Source organism: Neolamprologus multifasciatus, chromosome 18 (assembly GCF_963576455.1).
Source record: "Neolamprologus multifasciatus chromosome 18, fNeoMul1.2, whole genome shotgun sequence".
NCBI lineage: Eukaryota > Metazoa > Chordata > Actinopteri > Cichliformes > Cichlidae > Neolamprologus > Neolamprologus multifasciatus.
The window spans coordinates 30,642,576-30,667,448 of NC_140456.1; the positions used below are offsets into that span (position 1 = coordinate 30,642,576).

The following is a 24,873-nucleotide window of genomic DNA, read 5'->3' on the forward strand; positions in this document are numbered from 1 at the left end:
GAAATAATTTCTTCTAAAAATTCAACACTAAAATTCAAAGTGTCCAGCTCAGTTGAAAGACTAAAAAGGTCACTTTATAGCATCATATATTTATATAAGTTGAGCACTCCACACAGCAGTAGCACTACAGCTAAAGTAGCACTAGTTGATGTCACAATCGATAGAAAAGCAGTTTGTACTCATTACACTAATAATTCAGTGTGTTGGGGAAAACCTATGATTTAAGTAAAAGCCACTGTATACAGTCAGATACAGACACATTTCAGTCTCATTGGGGCTAAAATAAATGGAGCTAGCATGACTGTGTTACAATCATTTCAGAATCCACTGTAAAGTGTGGTACAAGGTGCAAAACATTAAAACATTTGCATAAAAAAGTAGTTAGCAAATCAAGTCGCTTAAAATGGTAAAAACAATTCTTTTGAGATTTTAAAATCAGAATTCGTTTTATATTCTCATTAGTAACAAAAATGATTCAGAAAATAGCCGGAGCTCGTTTCACTCAGTGAAAATAAATCTTTTCTAAAACCCAATTGTCTGCTTTCGTTCTGGACTGGATCTACACATAGGACACATCACAACTCTGTCATGTGAAAGAAGAAACGCTGGGCAGCATAGCAAACAATGTGGTCACACAAGTAAGACAGTGGGAGGACAAATCTCAGACAATGACTTTTCCACATGCACAGTGAGTATAGCTATTTGTAGAAAGTGAAATGTGACTCTGGGGAAACGATTCTTCACATTTAGGCCACATGTTACATGAGAATACCTCCTACAGTCTTCAGACGTCACTGCACTTAGTCAACACGTATAGTGATCTAAGAAAATTCAAGGAGATTACATGGAACATGTTGGCTTTTTCATAAAAGTCATTTTTGTGACTTGTTCCAGTTTGTGAAACTGAAAAATTGTACAATTAATTTATTAATCAGTCATTAACTACAGGTGCAGTGGGTGGCGTCTGTTGCCATTTGACTTAAAGCTAACAGTTTCACTACTCTGACTTTACTGTGGTATCAATGTTCTCATGAAACCAGGCCATCAAAGAATGTTCAACTACTTGCAAACTAGTTTCACAGATACAAAAATCAGCATCATGCAGGTGTCATTCAAACTTCTCATTTCTATTTAAGACAGTTTCTTTGCAGTACTTATGCTGGTTTACAGATACAGTCTGCTCATTTCATGCATGCCAATGCTAAGTATGCAGGACACAAGAACAACCAGAGGTGAATGTTAGTGTTACATAATCGAGGACGAGCCACCTTCTTCCAGCTTCCTGCTATTCAAGGCTTATTTTCAATTAACAGTGAATTTCTTACATGAGAGTGCAGAGAATAATCCGTTTCTCCCTCTGAAATCACCTTAAGGACCTGTGAGCAGGTGAAGACGTGAATGTGGGTCAGTTTCAGCTCATTTGTTTTCTCCTCTTCTGCCAGAGAAGCTAGCATATTTATCATGTTCCCGAAAAAACAAACAAACCAAAAAAAACAAAAAAACAACTCCTCTTTTACTTCACCACAAACTGCTCTACTTAATGTTACCTATGCAACAGTAACACCTGGAAGTCCTAATAATATTTAGTAGCAGCTAAGCTAAAAACTACTTTGTAGGTAGGTTAACTCATTTTAAATCAGGGATGCAGAAAACTCTCAGCTCCATCAAAGCTCGTCTCAGTAACCTAAAAGATGTGGTACCCTACACCCTCAGTCGTGCTGTGAAGACCTTTCCGTAAACAGACGACACTGTCGTTAACCAATTGTCTCACACTAACCAACAGGAACCAACAGGAGCACAATTGTAGGGACACTGCAGTGATGGGCCAAAAAAACAAAACAAAACAAAAAAAACCCCCCTAAGAATCTATGGATACACCATTCAGCAATTCCTGCTTTGCAGGTCCTGCAGTGACAGTCAGTTGGGCAAGCTGCACCCGTCTCTCAGTGGAGACACGAAACACAGACATCACAACGAGCCCATTTCCATCTACCCTACAAATATAGACAAAAGTTTAATGTGAAGTCAGCATTACGGTGTTACTTGGTAACTAAATTGATTTGATGTGCTACGTCTTGACCTGACAGAGCTTAGCAAGTCACAGCAATTACATGATTAATCAGAGCAAGTAAATCAGGAAGTAAATAAAGCACCGACACAAGCTGGCTCTGTGTGAGGGGTGCTTGAGTTTTCCAGTTCAGTTCATTAGTCATGTTTCTTATTTTATACAGCTGATTTTCAGGTTAGTGTGAGTAGCTGATTAGCAGCACTGCCAGCTCTGTCATCTCTAAGTCCCTCTAAGAGTGATGTACTAAAAACAAACAAAACACAACAGTCAGTCCACGTTAAGCTGGGAAGAACATTTTGCCTCCAGTTATGTCCCACTTTCTCTGCTGAAACCTTTTCCAATCAGGCTGCAGGGTGTGTAACTGTAAAAAAAAAGCCCAGTCCAGGGATTTAGCATAAAGAAATGCAGTCACATCACTTGCAAAGCAGCCGGTGGCAGCCATAGTGTAAACAGTTTGCCTGTGTGTTATCCTCTGTTCATCGATGGAGGCATTTGCAGAAATGAGCTCAACCACCTGCTGTGCTCCCGTGCCGTTTGGGTGTTAAAAACCTTTAAAATTTAATGGAGAGAGCTGAAAACTCATTTGTTCTGTGCTGTGACTTTTTCTATACTCAGGTTTAGACCCTCTCCTTTGTAGAAGGTGAATTTGCTTCATTTTAAAAATCAGACTGATGTCCAAACTTACAGGCCCATGCCTCAAAAAAACAAACAAACAAAAAAAAAACACAGGAGCCCGTCCTTGGCGAGTTTGGCCATAAAGAAATGCAATTTTCATTTTTTCTAATTCTCAAAGGGTCATCTACCAGCTCACTCAAGAAATACACAAGACTAAAAATCTATGAACGCACACATCAAAAAAAAACAAAAAAACAAAAAAAACAAACAAAAAAAACAAACAAAAAAAAACACAAAAAAGGGAAAAAAATACAATCACATTGCTACGTCATTCATGTCTCTCCTCATCACTGACTACTTCATTCTGATAAAGGGAGGTGAGGAAAACTTGTTGATGCACACAGGAACAGAGAGGGATTCTTGTTGTGGTTATGTACAGGTCTAAGCAAAGTGTGACCCAGACACTATTTTACAACATTCACTCAAAGGGAAGCACAGTCTGAGGTAAAAAATCTGACTTCAACACAAAGCCTTTTAAAAACAAGTGAAATACAAATGAAAACTTCAGCTGCATTGGGCATGAACGTTTACCAGGATGGACAGTTGACGAGTTTCAGTCACGCTGTCAGCTTCTGCAGGTTTGGTGATCAGGATCCGTCTGCCTTCCCTCTCTAACCTGTCCCTGTGACTGCGGTGTGTGAGGCCGAATTAAAGGACTCGGCTGCACTGTTTACAGGCTGCGTTTGAAGCAGACAGCCGAGCAGGAAGAAAACAAAAGAAGTTTCACCGCAATACGTTGATGGTGGCTACTGGTGATGGGCTAGTGTGAGTGTGCTCCACTGATCCCACAGCACGGTTCGGTCTATGAGGAGGTGCTGTAGGAGGACACGCTCCTGCCCGCCTTACGTTCATAGTTCACCAGTCGCTGTCCAACCAGGTACCTGCAGGAGGGATGGAAACAGTTAGCTAGTCAGTGGTGTGCCATTCCAAGCTGCTCTTTAAATTGTTTGCAAAGCTAACAAATATGCTAAGATCTTTCCTCGTATTCCCACTGCAGAGCTACAACTGCACTAACACGCTAGTAGGGACAGCCCTGGAAGCCGTGCAGACATTTTACACTGTTTAATTTTATGTTGAAATATTTTAGGCAAAATAAAAAAAATGAACCACTATAAAAATATTTTTTTATGGTGACTTTAAAGTAAAAGGTTTGACTTGAAGACCAACGGCCTCCATTTGTGGTTTGTGTAAGACTGTTTGCAGAAAGGTGGCATGCAGAACAGCGGAAATCTGCTCACAACAAAAGCAATCGCAGGGAAGTTTTATGTGCAGTCCTGTGTACGTCTGTGAGACCAATTTCATCTAACGACAGCAAGCAACGTCCCACAACCACTTGCCAATGTTCATTTTTCTGTAGCAAACAGTGGTTGCTATGGTAACCAGTCTCCAAGCCAATGTAACTGAGGCCTTAAAAGTTGTCTTCTTGCAAAATAAACTTCTCAGTGTCGCTCACACCTCCCTACTCTCTCCTTCAGAATTACTGATCAGAGCGTGAATACGCATCAATGAAGTCAAACATGATCCTGACCAAACATTTTTCCTGTCAATATTTGACAAACATGAATGGAATCGTGTTTCCACACCAAGGTGCCACTACTGGAATTTCTCTGAATCCTACTAGAACACCGAGCCCCCCCCCAATGTAAAAAAAGTATCATCACTACTCACTTGTCATTTTTGATGTGTTCGTAGAGGCGTTTGAACTGTCGTATCTGAAACGACAGGATGGCCAACAGGATGAAGACCATGAGCAGGAACGGATAGATTCTCCTCTCCACAAGTGTCTGCATCTCTGGCTGTACTCCTACATAAAGAGGGAGAGAACAAGCAGTGAAACAGGAGCTGCTGTTTGGGTCGTCTTCAGGAATTGATGGGCTATAACAGAGAGGATGAGGTAAGTGCCAGAGAGCAAGTCACTTAACATTTGTCAAGAGTAAACGTTGAGGAAAGACTAAACCAATCAGCTGCTTAGACAACAGCTAACAGTTTATTCCCAGGAGAGGACTGGGAATTCTTAATTGACAGGTTGTTTAAATGCATGTGTTGTCTGTGTGAACATCAGAAATCCCTGTTTAAACCACACCTACATTTAATAGGCTTTGCATAAAAAGCAGATTTTAAAATGCACCCTGTCTAAATTAGTGAGGTTCTGCCGGTACCCTGGCCTCTGAGAATGAAAATGAATGTTGTTGATTAAATTAGAAACTGATCAAAATTCAGGCACAAAGTTGCAGAGTCTCAGTCTGCTCTAAATTATCAGTATCAGCAAAAGTTGTGTTAAAGGCAGAGGCCTTAAAGAAAGAAGAGTTAGAAGGGCTCATTTTAGACTAGAGGATGAACTGAGGAGCTACACTAAAACTGTCCCTCTGATGTACTCAGAAGTTAAATAAAGGTAATCTTGAACTGTGAATCATCTAAAGCTACTCTAGCAGAGTCCAAGAATGAGTATAATAGGTCTACTTTATGGATCACTGCTATTTAAAATGCTGTTATATCTAGGGAAAAATGACAGTTCATTACTAATAATCATAAAATAATAATTATGTTTAAGTTACACAATTTGCCCATAAGTTCATTTTCTTGTATTACAGAGAATTATGAGAAATACCACATAATGTAAACATAAACAAAGAAACCTGTTCATCTGTACTGCACAGACTGACTGTAAAGGTTTTGGCTGTTCCCTTTAGAAGCCCCCACTCTGCTTCCATCTACCCAGCATCCTCATCTGTCACACCAACCCTCTGTATTTCCTCCTTAACTACATCCATGACACTTATGAGTTCTTCCTGTATTCCTTCGTCTAGTACAGGTGTGGGGGAACTCCAGGCCTCAAGGGCCGGTGTCCTTCAGGTTTTAGATGTGTCCTTGATCCAACACATCTGATTTAAATGGCTAAATGACCTCCTCAACATGTCTTGAAGTTCTCCAGAAACCAGGTAATGAACTAATCATTTGATTCAGGTGTGTTGACCCAGGGTGATATCTAAAACCTGCAGGACACCGGCCCTCGAGGCCTGGAGTTTGACACCCCCTGTTACAGCAGGTCTCCCTTTCACTCTTGCTGCCATCCTTCTGTCACAAATCACCCCTCACATTCGTCTGCACCCTCTCCACCCTGCCTGCAGTGTTCTGCACCATCCATTGCTTTGTATTGACTTCAGTTATTCTGAAATCTTCTACCTTCACATTTTCACCTTCTATTCATTTTGCACCTCTCTCCCTCCACCTGTTCCCTACTCTCAGTACAGATCACAATGTTCAGTCAGAAATCAGTCCTCTAACCACTAAAAAGTGATCTTTGTTGTGTACACTAAGGTACAAGAATATCCATACATCCCTGAAAGACACAGACATTTCAAGCAACATACCTAACAGTGGTGTAACACCTTTAGAGACTGTGTAGGGCAAACAGAGACACAGCAGCAGCACACAGATGACTGGGGCAGCCAGCCTACGCACAATGAAATGGAGGTCAATATTTCTGATTCCGTTAGCATACACCTGCAGGAAGGAAGGAGGGAGAGAGGGAGATTAGTTCCTTCATTCCAGTGTGGGAAAACAGGATTTTAACAGACATTTTTGCACATTTCTCATTTGCATTGTTTAAGTGTTTATTTGTTATTTTGACTGCAACTTTGAAGAATGCAAGACTGACCTGCTCAATAACGGTTTTAAGCCACCATTGAGGGCCCATCAGTGTTATAGCAGCGATGATTTTAGCATGAAGCACACCCAACGCCCAGTCCTGTCACACAAAGAGAAGCAGTCAGTACATAACCAGGACACAAAGACACCATCGCAAAATGTCATCACGTGAATGCTTCTAATGTTGACATGCCACCATCCTCAAAACGGACACAAGGTGTTGATTTGTTGCTGTGAATAGATCAATTCATTTAACATCACAAGCAGCATTAACAAGAAAATAAAGTGGTTGAGAAGAATAAAAATAATGCAGTGACTAAATCCAAGTAGTAACAATTTAGTTCACCATTTAGAAATTTATTCACATTTTCTTAGGTAAGTGTTCCTACCTGCCAGGGGTAGAAGAGAGGCGTCTGGTCTAGTGGCACTCTGAGAGGAGCAACAATGACCAGCTCAAACAGCAGACCCAACAGCAGAGGAATTACCGCAGCTAACAGCAGGGCTACCACCACCGTCTTAAGGATCTGTTCCCATCAGGACATCACACCCAATCCATAAATCAGAATACAACTTGCCACAGAACAGCTGAGAAATGATATATTTGCAGTCGGTGGGACAGAAATCCACATTACCATGAGCGTCCACTCGTGGACTTTGAGCATGATGACTGTCCGTCCCTGTGGCATCCAAGACAGCAACACCGTGGCAGCTCGAATGGACAGCCAGCAGACGTATAGACCGCTGGCTGCTGTGTACAGCTCATGAACCATGGCGCTGCCCATCCAGAAGGACATCAGCCAACGACCCACAAACACTGAGAGAGAAGGAGGAGAAGGTGGAGGGGGGAAAAAATGACTAGCTGAAAACTAGGGCCAGGAGACATGTACACAAGATAATTTGCCTGCTTGCGTCTTACCTGGCAGCGTGAGGCAGATCAGACTTGCTAATAACAGTGTGACACACATGAAGACAACCAACAGAATGATCTGAACAAGAGGAAACACAAAACAGTTAACATTCAATATGAGCAGAGGCTTCAAAAGTGACAGGACTCCTGCGATGAGCACACACCTTTAGGGGGAAGTTGATGGGCCGGTGGTACGGCTGGAAACCAACGGGGCCACCCTGCTGCAGAATGGCCTGATGGGCAGCGTGAAGCCCTTCCCCGAGGCCCGGGATCCGGTTGTTGTTAACACGACCAGGATGGTTATTTTGTTGGTTGTCATCTTCTTCATGGTCTCCCAGCAAGTAGGAGTGAAGATCACTGTGGGAGAGCCATTTGAGCAAATGCAGTCTCTTATTACTGTCTTATTACTGTGACTGAAGACAAAAACTAACACACACTGTGGTCTCTTTGTATGTCTCTTTGTTTAATTTCTCCAAATTACCACAGCCAAAGGTCATCATAAAAAGTCAAATTGGTGCTTAAATGCTTCAGATTTAACACTAGAATTACTGACCCCTTTTTTTCCTGGTGCAAGTCCCTACTACTAGATTTACTGACCCCTGCGCAAATTTGCGTAAATTCCCCTGAACCTACCGGTAAGACCTCCTAGAATTACTGACTTTTTTATTTTCTGGTGGAAGTCCCGAGGTGTTAATCACCCCTGCTGAAATTTTCACAGGTCATCAGCTCGATTCTCCCTGTTTTTGTTGTGCAAACCACCCATTATCTTTGAGGCCTGGAACATTTACATTTGTTCACTCAGAGTAGCTCAGATCCAAGGCAAGAGAAAAATCTGTGTTACAACCCTACAATGGAGCTGAAGGCCTCTCAGCAGGGTACTAGGAGGTGTTAGGTTCAGGGAATTTACGCAAATTTGTGCAGGGTTAGTAAATGTAGTAGTAGGGACAGCAGGAAAAAAAAGGCTCAGTAATTCTAGTGCTAGCACCCCGCTGAGATTTTCACAGGCCTTCAGCTCCATTGTTCTCCTGCTTTTGTTGTGCAAAACACCCTCCCCCAACCAGGAGAGATTTGTGTATGTGTAGGAGTGGCATTGCTTGACTACAGCACAGTGCTGTGCATAAAAGCAGACCGACCAGGAGGGAGAATCATTTCTTCTTCGCATTTCTGAGAACGCACATCAGGATGGCCTCCGTATCACTGCCACCCAGGAAGAACCTATCCGCGCAACAGGCTTGGGCCTTGCTTCAGGAAATGGACGAAGCAGATTCTGATGGAGGAGAGGCTTCATTTGTCCAGCAGGCCACTGATACCTCCTCAGAAGAATCTGAAAAGGAGACGGAAGAACCCAACATGCCTCCTCGGAAGAGGCCCCGTGGTACTTGGAAGCCCTGTCTGAGCCAGACGGCAAAAGAAGGCACTGCGTGGGTAGAGGAGGACAATGGAATGCCCAGTGCAGGAGCAAATCGCTCGTGCTTCACTGTGCAAGCTGGACCCACAGAATCTGCTAAGGTTTGTCATTGCCATGTTACATATGATATTTATATAAATCCATTTAGAGTGAGGTTCATGTAAATTTACCATTCTCTATTTGTTTATCTTCCAACAGCATAAAATTACAAGTGTGCTCCAAAGCTTCCTTTGCCTGTTAGACGTGGGAATGCTGCACACCATCAGAGACTGTACGGTACATCAAGCCCGCAGAACAGAGCCGCACTGGAATTTGTCAGTTCATGAACTGATGGGATTCATTTCAATTCTGTTTGTAAGAGCAATCATGTGTCCCGTTGGTGCCATTGTGGATTGCTGGTCAGAAAGATTTCTGGTGCCAGTAATCAAAGAGACAATGCCCCGAGAGATTCATTTCATTTATGCAAAACCTTCGATTTGATGACAAGAACACGCGGGCAGAACGGGTGAAAACAGACAAATTTGCAGCGATCTCTGACATCTGGATACGCTTCAACGAGAACTGTGCTAAGAGTTTCACTCCAGGAGAACACATGACCATAGACGAACAGCTGTTCCCTACCAAGGTTCGTTGTCCATTCACACAGTATATTGCAACCAAGCCAGACAAATTTGGGATCAAGTTCTGGATGGCCACAGACTTGGACACCAAATATGTCTGCAGTGCATCTCCTTACTGGGGAAAGGACCCCAGTCGTCACAAGGGAGAGAGGCTGGCAGAGAACGTGGTCATGAAACTGATGGAGCCGTTTTTGGATGATGGGAGAAAGGTCACAACGGACAATTTCTTTACTTCACTGTCACACAGACTGCTGCAGCGCAAAACAACATTACTGGGCATGGGGAATAAAGTACGGCGTGAACTTCCTCAACTTGCGCAGATGTATTCAGTAAGAGCAGCAACACGCAGGTGGCCAGTAGCAGTTTTCTACAATATGCTGGACCTGGCGGCGGGGAATGCCTACATTTTGTACAAGGCATGTACAGTGTGGACAGGCAAAAGAAGATTGTTTCTGAGTCTTCTAGCTCAGGAACTTCGTTGCCGATTCATGCAGCACAAGGAAATATTAGCACAGCCTGCTGAAGCTGCTGTGCCAGGGACCGGAAAGACAATGCAGTGCCAGGTGCAAGAGAGCTGCAACAGGAATCGCAGCAGGTTTACCTGTGCAACATGTCAGAAATTCACCTGTGCCAAATGCAGGGATGATGAACACTGGGTCTGCAAACGCTGTAAAGTTTGAAACACTTAAAAAATATAAAACAGACTTGTGTACCCATATATTGTGAATGTGTGTCTTTTGTATCGATATGGCAGGAATTTCTGAAGGTCGTAACACAGAGGTTTGGCCTGGCTTGGATCTGTGAGTGAGCAAATGCAAATGTGCCAGGCCTCAAGGATAATGGGTGGTTTGCACAACAAAAGCTGGAGGAGAAACGAGCTGACGACCTGTGAAAATCTCAGCAGGGGTGATTAACACCTCGGGACTTGCACCAGAAAATAAAAAAAGCCAGTAATTCTAGTAGGTGTTGGGTTTAGGGAAGTTACGCAAATTAGCGCAGGTTTAGTAAATCTAGTGTTAAATTGGCAGTGTGTGCGAGTGTGTGCATCTCCAGCCTACAGCGCATATCCAGCTGTGAATGTCCAGGCGTGGATGAGGCGCTTGAGCCACTGGCGAGTGTGGCCCTGCTCCAACAGTGCTGGCAGAACCACCTGAAGCAGCAGCAGCTCCAACGACAACTCACTGACCGGGGCGTCACTGCAGAGGAAGAACACAAACCAAACTCATTTCACTTCACAATGTACACATCACGACCTTTGAGCAGTTCATTTTCTACAGATTTCCCATTTCCACAGTTTAAGTGCTTTAAAGACAAAGATAAAGTGTATTTTAAATTATGTCAAGTGCTAGAGCCCAAATCATGTTCTTGAAAATGTAACTGGATTATACGGTTTCTTTAATATAGTTAATCAAAATAGGAACCGCAGTTATAACTAAACTCTACAGTTTTCATCACAGACGTCCAACATAACATGAAAACTAGACACTGCTCCTCAATTCAGACAGACTCATGATTATCGTATCCATTATGATTAGACTACAGTCATTAAGATCATCACAGTACATTTTAAACGATGACCTGGATGACTGAGAACCTTCACAGACATTTAAACGATGACATTTATCAGATCAAAAGCGTTATTGTAATAACATTTTATCCAACATTTAGCCGTTAGAATATTTGGTATGCAGAACAGAACATGGTTGACTGCAAGTAGCACCCAGGGGTCTTTTTACAGTGACTTAGGAAAAAAAACCCAGTAAACTCTGCAGTTTGGGGTCTTCAATAGTTTTCAGAATTTCAAATGTTTACTCCGTGTACCTATAAAGCATGACATTGTAGGGAAGAAAGTTTGGGAACAGCAGCTTGATGATTCTTATAGGAAGCCAAAGCATCAGGAGAACAATGGAGCCAAACACCACCTGAAAATGTGCACACACACAGATATACATATGCAAGTCAACAACACTGTTAAATCATCAAATTTCAGAATGGATGATGGATCATTTAACAAAAAAAAAAAGAAAAAAAGAAGGGCATTCAAGTGTGCACAAATGTCTTATGAGAAAACATCTTATGACAGTTTGATTGCAGGGTCAGTTCAACCAAACATTAGGAGTGTTGAGATTAATGGATACAGTAAACAGATTTAAAAGTCAGGCATTCAACAGACTACACTTTAAACTCAAAAATAATGTCAAACTCTGAATCTCAGTTCCTGTGAGTCTCTTACTAATTTGTACCATTCCTACACCGAGAGAAATGTCAGGACTACTGTGTACAACACTGCCTGACATGTTTACACGACATTAGCAGCTTACAAAATGTGCTCCGATAACTAAGTGCCTGCAACGCCACACACTTTCCTAATATTTTAACAAGTTGATGTGTTTAACACTTAAATTAAACACTGTGTACAATCACAGAACGTGTTGAACAAGAAGTATTTGTGCGTTGATGACCATTCTTGAGCGTGTGTTGACTACAGTTTAAAAAAAAAAAAAAAAGTTTTGTTGTTGTCAGTAAAAGAAGAGCAGCTCTCTATAAATGAAGTCATGTTGTGTCATAACCAGGTGTATGTGTCTATACACATTCATTAAAAGTGTCATTAGAATTAATATGATGCTGGAGTAAGCATTGCCCGGTCTGCGTCATCTCAGTAAAAAGTTTATCCTCTTTGAGGTAAAGCCAAGAAGTATGCCACAGCTTCATTGCTGCATTAGTTATGCTTTTCTGGAATAAACCTGTATGTGAAATAGTGGAAATAATCAACCTTGTATTGTTTTTTTTTTGTTTTGTTTTTTTTTTTTAAATTGCTACACTTCCTAAACCCTGAAAGGTTTGAAAACTTTGAGAATGCAGAATGGCTGGTTTATTTGTGCAGATCAAGAGAATATTTATTTCCATAAATGCAACGGAAATAAATCCAAATTTAATTTGCTCAAAGCACTGAGAAAAGAAACAATCTGCTAACTTGAATGAATTAGTCTGAAAGGAATTGGGCTGAAATTGCTCTAAAGAGCTGAACTGAATGTATCTGTGTGTGCATCAGAGCTGTGGCAGTAAAGAAAAGTGAATATTCAAAAACAGATGGAGAGAGACAGACTTGCTTCTGATAAGTACAATGTCAACTGACAGAATAGACATTGGTTAAAAATAACACCTCTGATGTTGGCTATTTTTCCATGTAATCTGTGTGTTCAGAGGGGTGTCGTTAAAAGCAAAAGAACATATTGTCCAACAAACAAGAGTCCACTCAACTTCACTGTATTAAGATGGCAGGGAGGCAGAAATCTCAAAAACTTAAAAATGTACAAAGCACTTTGTTTTCATTTCCCTACAGCAAATATTTATCTAGCCATTCCTATGCTTGTATATGCGCTCATACACATTTCTTCTTTTTTCAGAGACTAAATGTAAATCTTATTGTTGTTCAATTCAATTTAAATAGCGCCAAATCACAACAACAGTCGCCTCAAGGCGCTTTATATTATAAAGCAGACCCTACAATAATACATACAGAGAAAAACCCAACAATCATATGACCCACTATAAGCAAGCACTTTGGCGACAGTGGGAAAGAAAAACTCCCTTTTAACAGGAAGAAACCTCCAGCAGAACCAGGCTCAGGGAGGGGCGGGGCCATCTGCTGCGATTGGTTGGTGTTCAGTCACGCTTCAGGTTAAACGTAAACTGGAGAATGTTTGACTGACCACAGAGAGTATGAACCTCCGCAGGTGTCTATAGATGGGCAGGTGGATCATCTCTTGGACTGGGTTAAAGTCTGGATCGTTCAGGTTCCTCAAGAACCACAGCACACCTGGCCGGAGCACCTGCACACAGCATGAGGGAAATCTCTAATTTTTTCAGAAAACATTGTTTGAGAGTTTTCCATGTCACTGTCCGTAACAACCCACTTGCCTCTCTGAGCAAAAGGATGAAGGAGGCAAAGTAGAAGACGTAGACCATACCGACCAGCCAGTGGAGGAACATGGTGGTGCCAGGAGCAGAGTCAAAGCTCTGCTCCCTGTCCTTCAGAGTGGCATCAAACATCTCCTGCAATAGATAAAGACAAAGGTGTTTAAAATGTGACCAGCTATAAAGCAGTTTTTAGGAATTGTAGCATTTTGAGAATTTCACAATTTAACATTGTTTTTCCTTCTTGATCAAGTTGCTGCACATGCCGTCAATGTGAGTGCAATCAGTGTGTTTGGCTAGTCATTAAAAGCCAGCATGCGACTGTATCAACAGGATGAGCTGAGCTAACTCTGCATGTTTGTCTTACCAGTGAACAAATGTCGAGCCACCAGCCGCAAATAAGTGGGAACAAGCCTATCTCCATGGCAACCAGCAGGGACACCTGCAACATAGAAAACACTTGCAATTTAGCTTCTGTTTACAGGTAATCATAATTTCACTAATTATTGTTTCAGCTGAAAGCTTTGCCATTTAGACAAACAGAAAACCAAAACCAACACAGAGTGCTGCATCGCTCTATTTTACCTTGACAACAATGTAGCAGACACCCAGCAGGCGTCTGGACCTCTGGAACTTCACTAATGAAGCCAGGGCCTAAAAGAGGGGCAGTTAAGGACTCACAGAAAGTTTGACAACCTGCACTTTTTAATCAGCACTATGAAACAAAGCTTCATCTGAGATGAAGAACAGCTTCAAGCTAAAGATGATAAATAGTTTCTCTTAAGGTTTTTTGGGACCGTGCTTAAAAGATGGCCTTAAGACCAAAAACCTCTCCAGATATTCACAGAAGTCCTACTGTAGCTAAATAATACCCCCCTCCCCATTTTGTGACATTTTAGGTCGCATATATCCAAAAATATACGACGTTCATCAGGATTTGTAGTTACCCTATAGTATGTAGAAGTTAGATTATATTCATGTTATAGGACAATACATTTGATGATGATTTAAATAAGTGGATAAGTTAAGAACTTATAGCAAAAATATTTAATAAAAACTGGACAAATTGTCCTTGTAGCAAACATTACTAAGTGATAAATCAACTACACTCTTAGTGTGTAAGATTCAAATACTTGTATTAGGTCAAGGATACATGGCAGACAATAAGGGCTCCAGCCAGGAGGATGTACCCCAGTATGGTGGTTATAAGGCCGTCAAAGTGTGAGGCTTTGATCTACAAACAAACACAAGAAATTCCATTAGTGTAGGTCAAACTCATGGTACAGTACAGTGTTCAAAGTGTACACGTGTGTCCTAAGCACTTACATAGTCTTCAAAACCAAGTCCAACCACTGAGAAGTGACCAATGTGATATGGGCAAAATGCTAGAGGAAATACAGAGGGTGTATTAGAAGTGAAGTGAACCCATGACTCTCTCATAATGTACTCATCATATCATCATCACGTTACTCAAACATACTGGGACTCACCAAAGACCAGAATGAAGAGTGTGTTGAGAGACACCACCCAAAACACATGTTCCTATAGAGGACACACAACAGAACTCCAGCTTTCACTTTATGAAAAAGTTTATTTTGAAATTCAGTTAAACTATTATTTCAAACTTTTAAAAGCAACTGCTACAGATCAAGTCAGCTCCATCATCCTGAACACCTTCCAACAAGATCAGGTGGCTACGCATTATTCTGTATTATTTTTAGTGATTTTAAAGGCTTTAAAGTGGTTTAAAAACAAACAATGAATCAATCATTAATCTACACTGAATGACTAATTTTGGCAGAGAACATTTTAAACAGTGTATAAAATAGTGTCAGAAATGTAAATATGAAAGAAAGATGTAAAATTACCAAGAAAACTAGGGAACCATCCAGCCCCAGCATCTGGAACATAAAGTACTCGTTAGAGTCACCATTTGAGACCATTCAACACATGAATTCAGGTAGGGGTGCAACGATACACAAAATTCATGGTTTGGTTTGATATGTTCATGTGTTACGGTTCGATATTTTTTCGATACAAAACAATGTTCATGCCTTTTTAATTTGTCATTTATTAAATTTATAAATATATATTTTAATTCAAAAGTACAGTTTGTAAATTTAATGTTGCTGAAACAACAAAATAATAAAAAAAAAAAAAATCAATCAATCAGATCGAGAAATCACTCATCTTTGGAAAAGAGAGTTTATTACAGAGAAATGGCTCTTTCCAAAATAAAAGCTATACTATATGCTTCTTCTGGGATACATTCTCAGCAGCATATTAAACATATCAGGTCCCCATAAGGAGAATCACGTGCTAACGGTTGTCTAAATGACTCGGGTAAAGTTTGTAGCATGCGTGCTTGTTGTTTTTGTCTGCTTCCACTTGTCTTTGCACTAGGATGTTGTCAGCGTAAATGCGCAGTCATATTCATTGCGTTCCCACTAGTGCTGTCAGCGTTAATCTCGTTAAAATGACACTAACGCCATAACACGGCAAATCTCCATTAACGAGTTACTGCGGACCGCCCAGTGGGTGGGGCTGGATGGCGTCACCACGTTAACGAGCCAACTGCGCTAACGCACTAGTTCCCACCAATGTAATTGAGCATTGCGTGGCACATCTGACAGCTGCGCTCAGCGGATCTGTATGGGCTCAAAATGTGGTCATAAATATTTTGTACTTGTAAATCAGTTTCGTATGTGTAAAAAGATTTGTGTGTGCGTAAAAAAAAGATGTGTGTGTGGACTTAGCCAAAAAAAAAAAAAAAAAAAACCCCTGCAAGTTACAAGTACGAATTTTGACCCTATTTTTCTTCCTTTCATCTGATTGGTCAATGTCATGTCAATCACAAATGTAACAATCCAATCAGAGAACAAATGGGTTTGGCTGTCGAGGGGCGCTTTTTTGAACTGCAGGTCCTTGAAGGGTAATACAGTTTGAAGCTGGAGGATCTCTATATAAATATCCGATAGCAGCTAGGTCCCCTAACTTTCAGCAGCTGTTGAAAGGATAAAGTTGTGGTATATCAGTTAGAAATACCATTATTACTTTAGGATTAGTTTAACTCAAAGTCAGGGCTGACCCGGGACCATTGCTGTGAGTCACAGTGTGCAGCATAAAAGTCCTTTCACATCGGACGCAGGATGTGCTGCTAAGGCTAACTGCTAACTAAAAGCAAAGGATCCAGAATTTGTTGCGCTGGCTGCTGAGCTCTGTGGGTTTTTGCAGCAGCTCTACCTGTACTAGATGCACCTGCTCCTTGTTTTTTCTATCTTTGACTTTATGTCCTCTACAAGAGTTTCCGTTTTTCTTGCTAGTTCTTCAAATGTTCAATAAAAACATGTATGCTAATTCATAACGAAGAAAGCTTTGTAATGAAGACTGTCATTTCCAAAACACTGCCTTGACTCGGACGACCACAGACCGTTTTCCTTCGTGGCGATGAAGGAAAACGCTGGGTTGGCATGTAAAAGGGCATTTATTCCCTTCAAGGACCTGCAGTTCAAAAAAAAAAAAAAAAAAAAAAAAAAGCGCCCCTCCGACAGCCAAACCCATCTGTTCTCTGATTGGATTGTTACATTTGTGATTGACATGACATTGACCAATCAGATGAAAGGAAGAAACATAGGGTCAAAATTCATACTTGTAACTTGCAGAGTTTTTTTTGGGCTAAGTCCACCAACAAATCTTTTTTACGCGCACACAAATCTTTTTTTTTCTTTTTTTTTTTTACACATACAAATCTTTTTTACACATACGAAACTGATTTACAAGTACAAAATATTTATGACCACATTTTGAGCCCATAGATCTGCACTCGACAGTGCAGCCGAGGCGGAGTAGTCGAACGCAGATCCACTGAGCACTCACCACAGAGAGCATCGTCAGAAGAAAAGTTGATAAAATAAATAAAAAAAATTTGTATTGTTCGATACATATGCGTACCAAACCAAAAGCACTGTATCGAATGGTTCAATATTGATACGAGTATTGCTGCACCCCTAAACTCCGGCTAATAAAAAATATATAATAATAATCGAAAACAGCCCTTAACAGGTGCAGTTTCAGTCACGTGGCTTTACAGAGCAGAAAAGAGAAGAAGAAAAATAGATTCCTACCCTCTCCCAGGTCAGCTCCTCTGCTGCACGGTCCCACTCCAGTGCATTCCAGTTCAAATCTTCTGCAAAGGAGAACACAGACCAGAGAAACACTAAGAAACAACAGCAGCAGCGAACCCTCTTCCTTCCCTTATTACACAAGTACATAGTACTGAAGGGCTGGACTTTATCTTTAAAGTCATACCCAGACGCTTTTGGAAACCCCTCCAGTGTGCATCATCATGTGTAGTAAAGGTAGTCCAGACACATCATGTATTAAAAATATGATGAAGATAAAAAAGGTGGCTACGAGGCACTCAGGATACTGAACAGAATTCAGCTGGAGAAGTAGTAAAAGGGCTGACTTGCCCCTAAAGAGCAAACATGCAGCTGAAAAAGGAAACAGCCAATCATGTTGTTTCTCTGACACACATGTACAGTAGAGGTTGGCACATCTAGTCCCCATTGTAGTTAACATGTAAACAAATACATTTTTTTAAAACTTTCCTAGTTTACTGTAACTCTAATGCAAATTAGCTTTGCATTTATTCAGTGCAGAGATGCTGACACCCTCGATTTAGTGGTTACTGAAGCTGTGAGGATCTGTATCAGGAGTATAACTTGCAAAAAAACCCCAAAAAAACAGAAACCCATTTTGAAGCTTTAGGGCAAAGACTAAAGCTGGTTTTATTAGATCTAGCCTGCGGCTTTTATGTCCCTGTGACCACAAAAATCAATACTGAGGCTCTCTCCATTTATTTAGATAAGAGCTTACAAAAAACAACAATAAAACAAAAAAATAACCCAAACCCAAAGGCCTTCCAAGGACTTTGTAAGACTTGGTACACGTCGTGCTTCTTACTGAAGGCTTTTCAAACATTACTGATTCAAAGCCACAAACGTCCAGAACCACTCATCTGTCAAGAAATAAAAACGGTGCCACAGCAGAACAGCAAGTGTTTAAAACAAACACATTAAAAATAACGTTCCGAAAAATGCTCGCCTACCTTGTCCTCCATCATTGGCATCGGCAGCATCTTCCTCCCTCCCTTCCTCATCCTCTTCTTCCTCGTCATCATCCTCCCCTTCATCATCATCATCATCATCATCGTCTTCATCATCATCCAGTTCTGCCTCATCATGGTTGCCAGCTTCGTGCACGTTAGCAGGCGCCAGCCCATCTGGACCAAGCTCTGCAGGATTCTGGGCAGCTTCAGCATCTGCAGGATCCTGAGCATTGGCTGCAGCGTTACCGCCCACACCCTGTGAATATAATGAAAGACATGACAGTTCATTAATAAAACCTGCTGAAAGTTAATAAAGTAATTTTGTGCTTATGTAAGCTCAGTATTTGAAAAACAGATAGAGTATTTTAATCAAACTCCTGCCTTGGGGTCACTATGGAGTTTATATCCACATTGTCCAGATGTGACCACTAATGTTTGGGATGCAAAATGTAATTCATCACTCCATCGTTATCACATTAAATATTCACAGGGAGCTTTGAACACCATTAACGGGCTGCTGTGTTAGAATGGGACACATGTACAACCCGAAAACACAACACCTCTGGCCAAATCTGTCTTCTGCTGTCAGAGATTATAAAATGTATGATTTTAACTAGAAACTGTTTTGAGCATTAACTAGCAAACTTTTACAGATATGAGTCTGTTGCTATGCCAACCATGTCAGAGTAATGGTAAACTGTAGCAGGAAGCTAACAGAATCTAGGAAGTCTTTATCAGCCCCACTCTTGCTCCGAGTTAAAGAGGAGGAAAAAATGAATTAAAACAAAAACAAACAAAACGCACCTGATTAGCTGGTGCAGGGCCGTTGGGCTGATTAAGAACCAGTGGGGGTTGATTTTGCTCTAACCACTGAGGAGCGCCTCCATGCACAATCTGCTCTCTGAGCCACACCAGGCTGATGAAGGCACATAGTGTGCATGTGACCACAAAACAGCCTTGGAGGCAGTCAGCAAGCAGGTTTTGCCTGTGAGAAGGAGACATGGCATCAATTTTCAAAAAACATTCAGATTATTTAAGTAACACTATTTCTGCCACTAATGAGATTTTGCAACCATTACAAAGAAACATTTGACCGTCACTGATGAGATATTGAGTTGTTGGGATTTTGGAGGACTGCAGAGCAGAATGTTTGCATTGGACAAAACCAGTTCCACATTTGCTGTCTGTTCATGGACATGTAGATGGACACATTTGGAGGATGAAAATTACACATAAGTTTGAAAACAAGCAAAGATGCAGCACTGTGAACAGAGAGGAAAAGAGCAGCACTGCACCACACAGCGGAGCTAATTAGCATGCACGCTACAAAGCAGAGAAAATGTCAGTGCCCACGAAGAGGTCATCACAAGCCAAAATCCTATTTTGGCTTGTGATGGCGCTTAGACCAACTGAGACTGATTTAGGGGATTTAGTGGAAAATATATTGAGGTTCAGAATCTGCACCTTAAAAATGTTGTTGACATCATTTAACGACTGAATCTTTGAATTTTAACAGACTGTCAGCAGCCTGCATTTAAAGAGCGACTTTATGAATGAGGAAAAGAAATAAAGTGTAAATCAGCTGGTTCTAGTGCAGTGGGAGGGAAGGAGTCTGAGAAGTAACAGTCTTTCTGGAACAGAAATTTATAGTTTCCCATGATCTCTGGGTTATTCAGAGTTGCTAGTGACAGTAGTTCAGCTTGATTGAGAGACAGAGGAGAAATAAAAGAAAAGGGTACGTTTTATGACCAACATTCGGGTCAAACTAATCCAAATGACGAAATGTGAAACATGCCATGCATTCTTCTGATAGGGCTGTGAGGAACATGAGAAGAACACAAAATAAATAAAAAGTGTTGGGACGCACAGATTTAAACAGCAACACTGTGCAAGCCATAAAGAAAACAAAGTACACGACAGAACAAATGCAGCTTGACTTTGTGAGAGAGGAGGCACAAAACCAAAAGCAGACACTTACGTTGAAAGCATATCTAATGGTAGGGTAAGGAGAGAGCTCACAGAGCCGGTAAATAAACACTTGTAGATACGACCTGTTGGGAAACACAGAATGAAAGCAAAATTGACGGGGAAAAAAACAAAAAAACAAAACACAAAACCCCCAACATGGCGATCACTTCTCAACTAGTTTATAACTAAAACCAAACTGCTTCAAATTTGTACATTTATGGTGTTACATTTCACGCTGTGCTGAACTAAAACATCTAATTAGAGCACATGTGATTTATTTATGCTAGTCAAACATTAGTTCTCTGGACCCAAAGGGGCTATTTGTTTTCAAGCATTTTTTTTTTTTTTTTTTTTTTTTTTTTTTTAACTATACTAAACTGGTTGCAAGTTCAGTCAATTAACCAATTCAAATGTTTTACCTCCACTTAAAACATAAAATTTCCCCAAATCTTTGTTTCACATTTGATACTGCCGTTTCATATGCAAACACAGCTGTAGTGTGTTAGGACATGTTCAGGTGATGGAAAGCTTAATACATTTTTTAAATCCTCTTATGTTTAGAGTAAAATTATTATTTAAATATACTGACAAACTGACAAATAATGAAAGTAATTGTTAGTTGCAATTCCAAGATGTGGCTTACATGCTGTGAGCGGTACCACACCTAGCCAGGCAAAGGCCACCAGTGTGTAGTGGAACCAGTATCTGATGGCTGTTCCAATACTGGTGACCAGCCCTGCAAAGATGTCCTGCACAGGCAGGCGAGACGGCATGTCTGGAGAATAGACTGATGAGAAGAGCAATACAGAAATAAATTGTCAGACAATAATTGGGCATTTGAAGGCACTAACAACTAGAGATGGCACGATACCACTTTTTTATGTCCGATACTGATATCATAAATTTGGATATCTGCCGATACCGATATGAATCCGATATAGTGTGTTTTTTAATCAGTAAAACTGTTTTTTTAATATCTTGCTGCTTTTTGTATAAGTTCATACTCAAGTTAAAAAACAACAACAACACTAAAGCTATTCTGTTATACCTGTATGTAAAAAAACAAACAAAAAAAACCACACTGCACCCAAAATATTTCATAGATCAGCAACACTGATCAATCTAATAAAGTTAAACCTACCCCATCCTCCCTATTCTGGTATTTTAAAGAGTACTTAGCAGAAATATTAAGCAACCTAACTAATAGGGTTGCAAACTCCCAGCAAAAGAAAATAGGGAACCACCCTCTTCCTCATGATGCTTAATCAATGTAATCAACTTTAATTTGATGCAGGGTGAAAAGAATTCACAGAAATAAATTATTTTTCAAGAATAATTAAATAGATTCAACATCTTTCTTCAACAGAATTGCAGACTGCACAGATGGTACCTTCCCAAAGGAAAAAGTACTACTACTAAAAAGTACTAGGGTATATTAGACTTAACAGTTACTATATACAGTAATGGACTTCTATACATTTTACATCAGATTAAAACTTTGGGTGTAAGATTCAGATAATTATTAAATAATTAAAAGCTAGATATTTTAAATGAGAATAAGAAAGAAAAGTATATCTTTGTGCCCCCTTTTGCCTGTTCATGCCCTATCGGCCCCCCTGGCTAAACTTTGCTAGATCCGCCCCTGCACAGTTACCAGCCAGCTGCATAGAAAAATATCCTGGTCTAGAAAGTAATATTAAATAAATTCTAACAACAGCTTATCAAGCTTAATAGTGCTGCTGTTGTTCAGCCGCTGGTTTCCTCTTTCTGGTGAGAAGTGGGCCAAAAACAAACAAGAGAGACGGACTCGCGACAGAAAAGCCGATCAGCTGATCATTAAGCAGTTTCATGATTGAAGTAGCAGCAGGAAGAGAGAGAGAGAAAGGCAGTTGCTCTATATATCGGTTGTTAAGCTTAACGTGGGAATGCTTTACAAACATTCAGAGATGAACTTACACACTTGCTTTACTTCTCTCTGAGATAACTTCCTCGGAGATGAAATGTTTGCTAGCAGGCTACAAATACACACAGCCGCTCTATCACGTGACCACACTGCTCCGGCTCGCCATGTCGCCAGGTTTTGTGAGGTGCTTTTTTGATATTTAATGGATCGGATTACATTTTTTATTTCTCTCCGATATCCGATCCAGTAATTTAGGTCAGTATCGGACCGATACCGATACGTAATATCGGATCGGTCCATCTCTACTAACAACAAATGAATGCAGTATTAAGACATTGAATGATTTAATAAAAACAACTTACTTGGTGTAAATGCAAACCTGTGTTTGCATAATTCGCAGTATTCTTTTCTACTGTGTTTCAGCCACTGCAGTAAGCTGTGAAAACAAAATGAAACAGTGAATTTACCCATGTCTCATAGAGAATTGCACAAGAATCTTCCTCAGTAGTCTCTGAACGTGTCCAGTGGTATCAAGGAACAAGATGTTAGCACACATCCTTAAGTCCTTAAGCAAGGTGGGTCCTCTGTGGATCACATTTGTTTTTCCAGCAAATCCTACATTAACCTTGGTAAGATTGCGATCTGGGGAATTCTGAGACCAAGTCAACATACTGAAACCTTTTTTCATACTTTTAAAGCATTCCTGAAAAACTTTTGCAGTATGGCAGGGCAAATTACTCCTTTTGAAAGGAGGCAGCTCTAGATTTATTTATTTATTTATTTATTTTAAATAGATGGCCAAAGCAACATCCACATGAAAGGCAGATCTTACAGCATCACAGTGAGACTGCCCCCCTCCAAAAAAGACAAGGTCTGCAGGATAAATCCAACTGTTTGCAAATGTAATTGGAAATTCACATCTAGTAATTTCTGTGGACTGCACAACCACGTGCACTTGCATGTGACCAAAAACCAAAACCTGCAAGCTGCACATATGGCCATGAAAAGCAAGCGAAAAGAGAAAACCATAAAGTTTGTACATGAACATCTTGCTCACTCGCATACCATTCCTGATGGATGAACTTGATGCTGCCGGTGCAAACACAAGGGTGGTAAAGGGGCTTGTCCTGGGTCCCCTCTGACCGACATACCCGGCAGATATCGGCTGTACAAAAGGCACACAGTGATAAGAATCTGCATAGCTAAAGACAGTCTGGCAGTGCTATTTTAAAAAACAACAAAAACCCACCAAACATATACTGAGCCACACTAATAAACACATGTGAGCCGTAATACAAAACTACTAATACCTTTCTACAAAACAATGACAGTGTACATGTGTCAGCACTGAATCTGTGCATTGGATTCGTATTTACAGTGACTGTAACAGTATGGGTCAGACTAGGGCAAACTGTAAATCCTTGGATTATCAGTGTCACTGCATGACAAAAATAAAATGACTATAATTAGCCCAAGAAGTAGGAGCATAACACCAGTTAGGATACTACCCTTAGCTATATATATTTATGGTATATCCTTCAGATATATGCTAGTGGCTAAAAACAATTTCATTCTCGCTCAGGGAAAATATAATGGGCTTGTTGTCTGGAAGTCCAAATATACTATAAAATGCAGGCTTTTGGAGTATGTCGAGAGCATTCGTCATAATAACAATTTCTCTTTAGTTGAACTCGCAAAGTTGTGAATGAGCCTTGTCAAATGGTAGCCTAAATGCGTTAACCTGCCAACCTTACCAACGTACCGCTAGCTTATTATGTCATACTGTTCAGTACGCTCCCATAACGGTTTCAATGGCTCAACTTATTAAAGGTTAACTCATAACTAGATAATTTTGCGTGTGGCTTCACTGTGAATTGGACTCCCTCTACAATTTCTACGTTGTAACCACTATCCAGTGCCCATGTAATGCGTTCTCGGATTTCTGGCTCCACATAGACCTGACAGCTTATAGGGTGTAAGCTAATGCCAGCTAGCTGGCTGGCTAACGCTAATTGGCTAGCGGTTTCTCTAATTCTGGCGAACCTTGTGCCGAAGTTTAAGACAACGGAGCCGTGGTCGTTGCTACCATCAACAGTTAAGGGCCAGTTAGGTCACATGCAAAGTCAGCATGAATGGCTTTACCATTTAGCGCAAATAATTAAGGTAATCAAGTTTGGGCATTAGCTACCTTCTTCAGCGGTGTCCATCTTGGCTGGCTGCTAAAGCAGCCCTGCTCCACAGCAGTCCGGATTTAAGCAGTCCGTGCAGCAGCGATGACTGCCGGCTATCTACATATAAACATTTCTAGGAAGACTTTATTTCAGAGCCCTGTTAAGTTTGACGTCATCATGCGTTTCAAATTAAATTCAGCTTGTTTTACTTCATGGCTCATCAGCTAGCGGTACACAAAACAACAAGTATTAATGCGATAGTTTCACCACTAGATGGCAGCTCCGCGCAACAAGCTCGTTTTTATTAATGCAAACATTATAAAAGAAACTAAACTTCCTTGGGAACCCCCCCCCCCCCCAAAAAACAAAAAAAAAACAAAAAAAACTTTTTAGAACTATTTTTGGTATAAACATGTTGACTTGATTTTTAAATAAGACAATTAAAGCTAATGTATGTAAGCAGTTCATAATAACTGC

General features: G+C 40.7%; 1 protein-coding gene and 1 pseudogene across 3 annotated transcripts in view; one reads left to right on the top strand and one right to left on the bottom strand.

The window, feature by feature from the left end:
• LOC146498356 (E3 ubiquitin-protein ligase MARCHF6-like) overlaps positions 1-24,684 on the bottom strand; it is a 24,802-nt gene extending 118 nt beyond the window's left edge. Inside the window, exons 1-26 of one of the 2 annotated variants that reach the window (XM_085141377.1) lie at positions 24,414-24,684; positions 23,291-23,390; positions 22,588-22,661; positions 20,966-21,109; positions 20,333-20,405; positions 19,159-19,339; positions 18,355-18,610; positions 17,369-17,430; positions 15,113-15,145; positions 14,735-14,786; positions 14,571-14,629; positions 14,398-14,478; positions 13,830-13,898; positions 13,612-13,686; positions 13,248-13,382; positions 13,040-13,159; positions 11,148-11,248; positions 10,385-10,522; positions 7,463-7,655; positions 7,308-7,377; positions 7,024-7,205; positions 6,781-6,915; positions 6,402-6,491; positions 6,115-6,247; positions 4,412-4,547; positions 1-3,624 (exon numbers count right to left, since the gene is read on the bottom strand). The exon at positions 1-3,624 is cut by the window's left edge and continues 118 nt beyond it. In XM_085141377.1, coding sequence (XP_084997503.1) covers positions 3,546-3,624; positions 4,412-4,547; positions 6,115-6,247; positions 6,402-6,491; positions 6,781-6,915; positions 7,024-7,205; positions 7,308-7,377; positions 7,463-7,655; positions 10,385-10,522; positions 11,148-11,248; positions 13,040-13,159; positions 13,248-13,382; positions 13,612-13,686; positions 13,830-13,898; positions 14,398-14,478; positions 14,571-14,629; positions 14,735-14,786; positions 15,113-15,145; positions 17,369-17,430; positions 18,355-18,610; positions 19,159-19,339; positions 20,333-20,405; positions 20,966-21,109; positions 22,588-22,661; positions 23,291-23,390; positions 24,414-24,432 — 2,790 coding nt within the window. In that variant the 5' untranslated portion in view covers positions 24,433-24,684 and the 3' untranslated portion in view covers positions 1-3,545. The remainder of the gene's footprint in view (positions 3,625-4,411; positions 4,548-6,114; positions 6,248-6,401; positions 6,492-6,780; positions 6,916-7,023; positions 7,206-7,307; positions 7,378-7,462; positions 7,656-10,384; positions 10,523-11,147; positions 11,249-13,039; positions 13,160-13,247; positions 13,383-13,611; positions 13,687-13,829; positions 13,899-14,397; positions 14,479-14,570; positions 14,630-14,734; positions 14,787-15,112; positions 15,146-17,368; positions 17,431-18,354; positions 18,611-19,158; positions 19,340-20,332; positions 20,406-20,965; positions 21,110-22,587; positions 22,662-23,290; positions 23,391-24,413) is intronic. The other variant, XM_085141379.1, reaches the window with a different exon arrangement.
• On the top strand, positions 7,655-12,605 carry LOC146498357 (uncharacterized; annotated as a pseudogene). Its single transcript, XR_014870864.1, has 2 exons — positions 7,655-8,807; positions 8,905-12,605. The product of XR_014870864.1 is annotated as an uncharacterized LOC146498357 (transcript).
• Positions 24,685-24,873: the final 189 nt, after the last annotated feature.